The following is a 9790-nucleotide window of genomic DNA, read 5'->3' as shown; positions in this document are numbered from 1 at the left end:
AATGTTTTTTCAACTAAATCCTTCTCAATATGCACTGCTCAGACATCAAACTCTTATAATAAATGTTGGAGAAACTCAACTACCTATTGGGCACCAACAAATCTTTTTGTTTCTTTTTTTTTTTAAACATGCTAGATCTTATTGGTTATATATAATTTTTACCAATAACACATGCAATATAAAATAAGGACATTCAATACATATTAACTATCATAGCACACGTCCTATAAGTATACAATTACCATGGCATCGCATGTCCAAAAAGAAAACATATTGGAGATATCTGATTCTTAATTAAATGAGATTAATATAATAGATGACAAGGAAATAAATTTAGAGATATAACTATTAATTAATATTGACTATTTTTATTCCAAAATCAAATTATCCCTAATTATTACTATCTATGGTGATGATACATGGATAATTGGATATATGATTTTTACTAGGAAACTTGAAATTTCAATTTCAGCTAACCTAAATATAAAAGTGTAACCAAAAAAAAAAAAATCTAAATATAAAAGACTCATAGGTGGGCAGCATCCTGCAGATTGCGTGGCTATAATTTTCAGTGGAATTATGATATTCTTGTACCTTCTCTTCTTACGTCTCATTTCCTCCCTCGTTTTTCAAAGAATCTATTCAATTCTTTCTCATCCAATCATTTGTCATATATTTTACTTCTCTATTCTCCCTTCTCTTCGCGAATGGTGTCAATCCATCTTTATCATTTTACACGAAGCAAGAGATTTTTTAGCAAAACACGGGGTCAAATTGGATTGTTGTGATCTCTTGTTTCAAGAGACTCCTCTTGTAGTACCCCCTCCTCTCCTATCAGATACGAAGGTACTTTTGTTTGATTTGCTAGATTATTTTTGTTGCTGTTTTTCCTTCTTAGTTTCTCACATAAACAAATAAAAAACACTGACAACTTTTATTCTATATTATTTTATTTCTTGAACTTCACTTTTGAAGGTAAGAGATTACAGAATGTTGTACCATAACATAGATATTTGGTGTATTTACAAGTATTTTAATTATTTTTCTTATTTCTAAAAACTTTCACAGATGGATTATATTAGCAAGTTACCTGATAGCATCCTGTCTTATATTCAATCAATGCTATCCATGAAAGATATGTTAAACACTAACATACTCTCTAAAAGGTGGTGCAACCTTTGCTATCTTAAGAGAGATCTTAAGTTTGATGTGTTCCATGTGCTTGGAAGTGAGGAGGAATTATTAGAAAAGGGATATATTGTTGATGTGTTCTTCTACAGGGTTGTAAAAGATATTTTTTCGGATGTGAGTAGGAATGAATATGTAAAAAAAGTTGATCAATTTATCATGAATTTTAAAGGTACAGAGATTGATTCTTTCCTGGTTGAGTTCTCTTTGAGGCAAGAAAATAGTAACACCATTGATCAATGGATCAACTTTTCAATTGCAAGGGGAGTAAGGAGAATCGATCTTCTCCTTCTAGGAAAATTTTCAAGGGAATTTGTTGATGGTTTTGATTATGATGGATGTTACAAGTTTCCTTTTGGCTTATTTTCCAATTCTGATAGTCCAACAGTCAGGGATATGCATCTTAGATATTGTCTTGTTTATCAAGAAACAAACTTTGGCATTTTACCATTCACAAATTTACGATCTCTTGTACTTGAAGATTCACATGTGGATGAAATCTTGATCAAAACCCTACTTGATGATTGTCTTCTACTTGAAGAGCTCAGCTTAATCCGTTGTAAGTTCAATACACAGACCTTAAATATAAAAAGTCCATCATTATCTATTCTCAAGCTAGAAGATCACGAGTTAGAGTGGGATGGAATGTGGATTGATACTCCTTCACTGAAGAGCATTCACCTTGTTGAATGCATTCAGGGGATAGCTGCAAAATTTCACCTCCTTGCAAATCTTCCGCAGCTTGAGATTTTGACTTTAGAAACGCACAACGTATTCAACATTAACGTGATAGAGTATTTCAATGTTAATGTTAACATGGAAGACTTTAGATTGGAAAATCTAAAACAATTGAATTTGATCTATGGTTCGGGAGCCGTGAGCTTTGATATTTTTTGGCTTTCAATCATCATCCAAGCTTGCCCTGTTCTACACAAACTTTCAATCATGGTATAAGTCAACTAAATTAATATACATGCATTATTTTTATTTTTTATACTTTATGTTGCTTGTATTTAACTACTTTATTGTCATGCATAAACATTTAATCATATTTTATTATCTTATGCATATAGAAGCATTTCTCCATGTTTCTTGTGTTGAGAAAAATAATGAGGAAGATAAGCAAAAAAATAAAATAATACAACCTGACAAATACAACTCAAAATAGATAATTTGTCAATTAATTATTACAGACACTCAAAAATAGAAAATTGTAGTGACAATTGGAAATAATATCATCATATGTGACATCTACCCATCCCGTGATACCAAATCAATAAATGTATTTTGTAAATCATTAGTTGACTAAACTAATTTGATGCGTTTTGTTTTTTGATATTTTCTTATTTAACTTATATATAACGTAGTGAAATAGAAATAGTGAATCATGATTTCTATCTATGCTTTCAATGCATAATATTTTTTCCCAAAAATTATATATCTTGTTCTCCATAATTTTAGATTTTTATGTTTTCACTATCCTTTATGTTAATTGTCATTGTAAATTTTTCAGATAAAACGGCCGGAGTTTAATCCTCGTTTACGACAAATTCGAGATGTCCAGACGTTCTCTCATGGCGAGATTAAAGTTATTGAACTAGGAGATTGTGTGGGTAACTTTTATGAAATTGAGATTGCCATGAATGCTTTGAAATATTTCCACAAACTTGAGAGAATAATTTTGAGTCCTAGTAAATGCTGGAAACATGACCGAACATGGCCTCAGAATGGGCGTGAAAGAATCCTTGCAAAGCTTCAAAGTGAAGGGATTGGACTAGACAAACTTGTCCTCATATAAGATTATACTACTTCTGTGTCTTTTATTTTAATATTTTAGGCAATAATATTATTATAATCATGACAATTTTATTACTCCGTTAGTATCCCAATCATGTTTAGTTGAGTAGTATGCAGACATTACATCTGACTATATATATATATGCAAGTGTGATTGTGAATAATTTGAAGTTTTTTTTTTTTTTTTTTGAAAAAGGAGAATAATATATCATAAAAGTAGAACCAAAAGTCAGTACATGCAAAACAGGCTAAAACAAAGAAAATCAAAATAAAAACAACAAGAGGCAAACACTGCCAACAGGAAGGAAAAACAAGAATAAAACAACTAGCAGAAGGAGAAGAAGAAGAAGAAAACTAAAAGAAAAACAACAACTAATCCAATAGCAGAGGATTTGCAACAGCAGAAACTCACAACAGCCTTGCAACACCAATGCTATCCACCGCGAGGTGCCATAGCACTAGGGTTGTGTTCTAGGAATGAACATTGAAGGAAGGGATAATACCTAGAGAGTTGTGGAATGTGCTAAAGAGCCAATGAGAATGAGAGAGAGAATGCTGAATTTCATGTGTTATTTCATCCAATGAGCAAAAAGTCCTTTACAATTGATATCTACCTCCTATTTATAGGGCTTGGGTACTATCCCTTGGGCCAATTGGGCCTTCCGCGATTGAGGCCCAATTTAAGGCCAGGTACCCGCCCTTGGGCGGGCTAAACCCTGGGCGTCGCCCCCTAGGGGGCTCGCCCAGTCCACTAGTCCACAAGACACCGAGCTCGAAGTATGAGAGCTAAGTGTGTCTTTTAAATGTTTTTATATGCATCCCGTGGTGCACTAGAATCTAAGCTGCCAACATGGCTTGAGAAAAAAGAAGAAAACTACGTCGCCAACATGGCGTAAGCAAAAGGAAACAAGCATCTTTAGTCACCCAGTCCACTGGTCTTGGCGAGCAAACCAACTCGTCAAGTCCACAAGTCCACTGGCGGTGGGAACGGTCGCTTTGTACCGGCGGGCTAGGTGACAGGTGTTAGTCTCGTATTGATCGTCCAAGTGTTAGCTGGCGATGCCCTTGGCGGGCGATTAAACTCCATTGGCGACACCATTTGTCAGGCGATGGCATTTAGTCCTCATGGTGGCGGGGCCTTTCGCGCTTTCCCATATTTCGAAAACCTTTCAAATCTCTAACTGCCCCATGTGATACGTCAGTTACGTCAGCTTTCCCCTTTCTCCGCAACCGTCACCTCACTCCTCATAACTGTCCCATCATGCGCAGTAACTCCCCATCACACGCGACCCACTTCCCAAAATCCATCATGACTTCCAACCTTCCACACGCGTCCAACACGCGTCACCCTTCCAACTTCCCCCTTTTGCCTATAAAAACCCTTCTTCCCTACAATCATCCCTTTCCGAGACCTCTCTTTACTTCCTTAATCGCTTACCAAGCTCCCTCTTCCAACTTCCGCTCTGGTGCCGTCGCTTTTCACCCTTTCCGCTACCCACTCTTCACATCCTTGCCCGGTGAGTCCCTATTTCCTTATCTCTGCATCTCATCTCTACTCATTTTCCCCTTTCCTCATTGCATTGTCAAAGATGACTTCAAACCCTAACTCCCCTAATCACACCTCTTCCTCTTCCGGGAGCGACCCCGACTCTACCGCAGCCGGCGGCCTCCGTTTAGAGGTCCCGAAGATCCCTTCTTACCGACTGAAAACTTTCGCGACTTTACCCCTTCCAGTCCAAAGAGCACCCACCCCCGAAGCTATAGACCAACCCTCCGTTTTCCAGGATAGTGATCTTATCGTGGAATTCGTGAGCAGCCTTGGTGGTTTATCTAACGATGACGAATTTAACGCTAAACTTAGGATTTGGCCCTGCAGTGCTGATGACCGCCCCTGGCTTCATAAGATCAATGGCGACGTAAAGAGATCTCACTTTTTCTTTGTTTATGAGTATATGTTTGGCGAGCTTGGAGTCAGGCTTCCTTTCTCGCCCTTCGTTCAAACCGTCCTCCGCGATATCAATGCGGCTCCTTGTCAACTCCATCCCAATGCCTGGGCCTTCATCCGGTGCTTCGAGATTTTGTGCGCCGCTGTTGGCACCGCCCCATCTCCCACCAGCTTCTTCTACCTCTACGATATTGACCCCAAGTCCATCAAAAACAAAGGATGGGTCTCCCTAAAGGCCCGAGCCGGTCGTAAGTGCCTGAACCCTCATAACAGTAACGCGAAGTCTTCCTTCGCCCGGCGATATTTCCGCGTGGCGGTGCACCCCGCCTATCCCGAGGCTTTCACCCTTAGGGACGGGACTGCCCTTTTTCCCCTTTACTGGACGGAAAAACCCAATAGGATTACCGACCCTTCAGAAGAATCTTTGTTTCTCCATGACAAAGCCTTTTTGAATCTTCTCGCCCCACTTCCTATCCTTGACTGCTCGACATTCCTTGATGGCGCTCGCCTCTCAAGGACACCCAAATACTTAGGTCACAATTTATTTTCACTATCGCCATTTCTCTTCTCACCCCTTATGTCGCTACTAACCCTCTCCTTTTTTTTTTATTGTTGCAGAAGATATGAACTTCACCAACGCCGAGCTCTTGAAAGCCTGTGAGAGGAAAATGGCCCGTTTTTCCCCGAAGTTCAACACTGAAGGCGACGGGAAAAGACGGGGCGGTGCTGAAAACCAAGCTGAGGGCGCTCAGGCTCCCAAGAGGAGAAGATTAGTCAAAGGCTCCTCCGCCAGCTCCTTCAACCCCAGCGCTCAACCCACCGCCGGCGCTGTGGCCAAAGGCAAGAAAGCTGCCTCCACCGCCGCTATTGCAAGCTCCAAGCTTCCAACTGACGGGACGAGCCAACTCCCTACCGCCGAAGCTTCCGCCGCCGCGGCCACTGAGCCTGTCAATGTCACGACCCTCGATTCTGCTGCCGCCGGTACAGCTACCGGTGCCGCCGTCAAGTCTACCACTATAGGCGCCACAACAACAACTACTGACCAGCCATCAACTACTGACACAAGCGCCGCAGCTGCCACCACATGCTCCAATGCTGCTGCCGGGGAGAAAGAAAGGGAAACAGAAAAAGAAAACCCCAAGTCTCCCCCGCGCCAAGTCACACCTCCTAGCCCGCCTCCCACGAACGATGAGCGTTCCTTGTCTCCCCCACCTCGCCAAGAAGAAAGACCCTCGCCAGGTGCCGCCACTACTTCTGAGGCAGCCCAGATTGAGCAAGCTCCTGGTAACAGAGGTGGTTCTTCTAGCCACTTCAACATGCTACCCAATGCTATTGAGCCCTCAGAGTTCTTGCTCACTGGCCTCAACCGCGACGTCATAGAAAAAGAAGTGTTGAGCCGAGGCATTAACGAGATCAAGGAGGAGACCCTTGCCTGTCTTCTACGCGCCGGGTGCATCTTCGCCCACGCGTTTGACAACTTCAACTCTGCAGTTACTGAAGCTGAACGATTGAAGGCTGAGAGCGCTCAGCACCAAGAAGCCGCCACTGCTTGGGAAAAGCGCTTCGACAAACTGGTGGCGCAGGCGGGAAAGGATAAATTTCACGCCGACAAGTTGATTGGCGCGGCGGGAAACAGGATCGGCGAGCTGGAAGACCATCTGAAGTTGATGAAGGAGGAGGCGGACGGCCTTGATGCAAGCCTCCAAGCTTGTAAAAAAGAAAAAGATCAAGTAGAGAAGGACTTGGCCGCCAAAGGCAAGGCGCTGGCTGCCAAGGAGTTAGAGCTTGAAACATTGGGCGCTGAACTGGAGCTAGCAAAGAAGGCGCTGGCGGAGCAGGAGAAAAAGTCTGCTGAATCTTTGGCTTTGGTGAAAGCAGATCTGGAGGCGATGCGGGCTACTTCTGAAGAGATCAAGAAGGTGAACGAGGTTCATGGGGCAACCCTCGTCACGAAAGATGCTGAGATTACTTCCCTTCTTGCGAGGATCAAAGAGCTAGAGGGCGAGCTAGCAGTGGAGAAAGCCAAAGCCACTGAGGCGAGGGAACAAGCCGCCGACATTGCCTATGACAGTCGCGAACGCGGCTTCTACCTCGCCAAGGACCAGGCTCAACACTTGTTCCCGAATCTTGATTTTAGCGCCATGGGAGTGATGAAAGAAATCACTGCTAAAGGATTGGTTGGTCCTGATGATCCTCCTTTGATTGATCAAAACCTCTGGACCGCAACTGAAGAAGAAGAGGAAGAGGAAGAAGAAAGAAATAATGAATAATGTAATTTTAGTTTTTACTTAGCCTTTACCGCCTTCTGTAATGCACTTTCCTGTCATTTCTATATATAAGCAACATTTCGCCATCGTTTTTATATTGCCTTTGAACACTTTGTAAATTTTGTTGAATGATTGCTTTCGCCGTAAATCTTTTAGCCGCCACTTCGCAAATCTCCGCATTCTTATTGTTTAAAAAATTTAGAATGAATTTCATAGTTAAACGCCCCAACGCCCCGGAGTAATAAAATACTCAACATCCTGAGTGACCGAGCACTCGCCTTCCACCTTATTCATTTGCCGACCTTATATCTTGCGCTATTTTTCACGTCTCATGTGATTGAATTACGCCTAACGATTATGTGCGTTAATTCTAACTAGGGCTTGTTGCTTGGCATTTCTCCGTCAAGACTTTGAACGTTTCCCACAAAGGGATAAACGGCCTCCATTCTTGAGGGCTTCGCCCGGGGCTTTGCCCGCTCGGGGCTTACAATGCTTGGGTCCCAATGGCCATTTGGGGGCCCCAAGACTTTTGCCTAGTTAATGGCGCTCGTCGTATTCTGGCGAGACTTACCCAGCACATCGTTTACGGGACCGGCGATCACGTCAGACTTTCCGGGGGGTGATTCCCAGGTGTCAAAGGCCATTTGTGGAATCACCGCCACCTTCAGGGTTCCAGCAAGCCCCTTTGGGGATCAAGCTTGTCCCACCTAGTGATCGCCGTAATTCTTTATATCGATCGGCAATTCCGATCATCAGGGAATCCCTGGAACTTTTGTACACGAATTTCATGAATTTTCGTTTTATTGATGGAGCGTGATGACCCTATTTTAGTAGTGTTTTTAGGGTAATTTCTTTGGTTGTTTTGAGTCTTTTTGTTGAGTCTCATGTAGTGTTTCATGCATTCTCATACATTTTTATTCTTTTCTTTAGTTTTTATTTCGTTTTGGTAATTTGGTAGTTTTATAGGTAGTTTTCTTGCATTTTAAGTAAAGTTTAGGACTTGCATGGTTTTGTTATGTTTTATGAAGGACTTCTTGTGCTAATGAGCTCTTGGAGCTTCTAGAATCTTCCTTGTCTTGTTGGTTAGGTTTGGAGTGCAGAAACTGAAGGAGAAAGAAGGCCAAGAAGCATGGAATTGATGAAGAACATAAAGAGGATTGAAAAGAGGAGTTTCAGAAGCCAAAAAGTCATTTTCAGGCGAGCTTGAGCGCCTAGGCGCTGGGAGTGGGCGCCTAGGCACCAATAGGGTCAGAGAGCATGTTTTTCAACATGCAATTGGCGCTCAGGCGCTCTGCATTGGCGCCTGAGCGCCCAGTTTCGTTAGTTTCAGCCTATAAATAAGGCTTAGGCCAATTTCTTTGATACATTTTGACATTTCACTCATTTTTGGTCAAGGTTGAGAGCTGAGGAGAACTTTGGGGCCAAGGGAGGCTTCCAACTTGTATTTCTTCTCAGGTTTTCTTTACATTTCCTTTATGAATTCACTAGCCATGAGTGGCTAGTTCTCTTTTTGCTTTGGGTTAAGAGATTCTATGAAATTTTAGTTTATAAATCCTATCTCTATGCATGAGTCTTGATTCAATCTTGTATTTCAATTCCTTATTGCATGTTTAGCTTTGGTGCACCTTTGCTATAGGCTAGATTATAATCAAATGGAAATTTGTTATGATTTAGGTGTAAGATCAAGTTTTGATCTAGTAGTACAACTCTATGTTTTGATGATTACAAGTTAACCTTTTGATATGAACAATTGTGGTACTCTAACGTGTTTTTCTGAGTGTGCTATTTACAGGCTCTGACCTCAACTCAATCTCACACAAATCAGAAGCACTGTGTATAAAGGGTAACCCAAGCAACGCTTTCGCATTCACCATGTTCAGTATGAACAGTGGAAAAGCTTCAGAAGTTCTGAAGCTATACAAACTCTGATGTGGACTCAGTCGCTAGAAGCTCTGAAGATCCAGAAGTTCTGATAACCAAGAAACACTGAAGGTTCAGATGTTCTGATGGTGTAGAAGACTCTGAAGATCCAGAAGCTGAATAGTGGAAACTCTGAAGTCCAGAAGCAAGAAACTCTGAAGGCCATGTTCTTCCCTCTGAGTTCAGAATCAGAAGATACAATGGTCAGAGGATCTGTGCTTTCCCTCTGACTCTGATCAACCGGCTTCACAAGTTCCAATATGAAGTATTCCCCTGATCAGAAGTCTCCTAGGTTAAAAGGTCAAGTCGCTATCCAAGTACAAAAGCAAGTGTACCTTCCTGACGACCTACCTAACGTTCTCAGCCACAGCAGAAGCTGGATTTTCCAGAACTGCCCTCCAACGGTAGCATTTCCCATGCAACGCTCAACCCTAATCCTTGGAGTATATATAGAGGCTGAAGATTGAAAGAAGCGGCTAGAAAAGAAACACATATACGCGCAAGACATATTCAAAATATTCTAAGCTTTCTTTCATCTGAAATTCATTGTGTTTACTATTAGCTTTTTAGAAGCAAATCTCTTGTAAACAATTCTTTGATAAACAGTTTGTTTAGTTCCTTTAGGAGATCAAGGTTGATCGGATCCTAGAGAAGACTAAGAGAGTGAATCTTA

The 9790-nt window shown here is 41.8% G+C and overlaps 2 protein-coding genes across 2 annotated transcripts; both read left to right on the top strand.

Annotated features, from left to right (window-relative positions):
- The first annotated feature begins 440 nt into the window (after positions 1-440).
- LOC130724708 (uncharacterized) lies at positions 441-3108 on the top strand. The gene is made up of 2 exons (XM_057575998.1): positions 441-846; positions 2702-3108. The coding sequence occupies exons 1-2, from the start codon at positions 580-582 to the stop codon at positions 2984-2986; spliced, it is 552 nt and encodes a 183-aa protein (XP_057431981.1). The 5' UTR covers positions 441-579; the 3' UTR covers positions 2987-3108.
- Positions 3109-5553: 2445 nt separating this feature from the next.
- On the top strand, positions 5554-6428 carry LOC130722987 (uncharacterized). Its single transcript, XM_057573894.1, has 2 exons — positions 5554-6380; positions 6422-6428. The coding sequence occupies exons 1-2, from the start codon at positions 5554-5556 to the stop codon at positions 6426-6428; spliced, it is 834 nt and encodes a 277-aa protein (XP_057429877.1).
- The last annotated feature ends 3362 nt before the right edge of the window (positions 6429-9790 follow it).

Source organism: Lotus japonicus, chromosome 6 (genome assembly GCF_012489685.1).
Source record: "Lotus japonicus ecotype B-129 chromosome 6, LjGifu_v1.2".
Lineage (NCBI taxonomy): Eukaryota > Viridiplantae > Streptophyta > Magnoliopsida > Fabales > Fabaceae > Lotus > Lotus japonicus.
The sequence above is the reverse complement of the archived record's forward strand: the minus strand, read 5'-3'. Positions and strand labels throughout refer to the sequence as shown.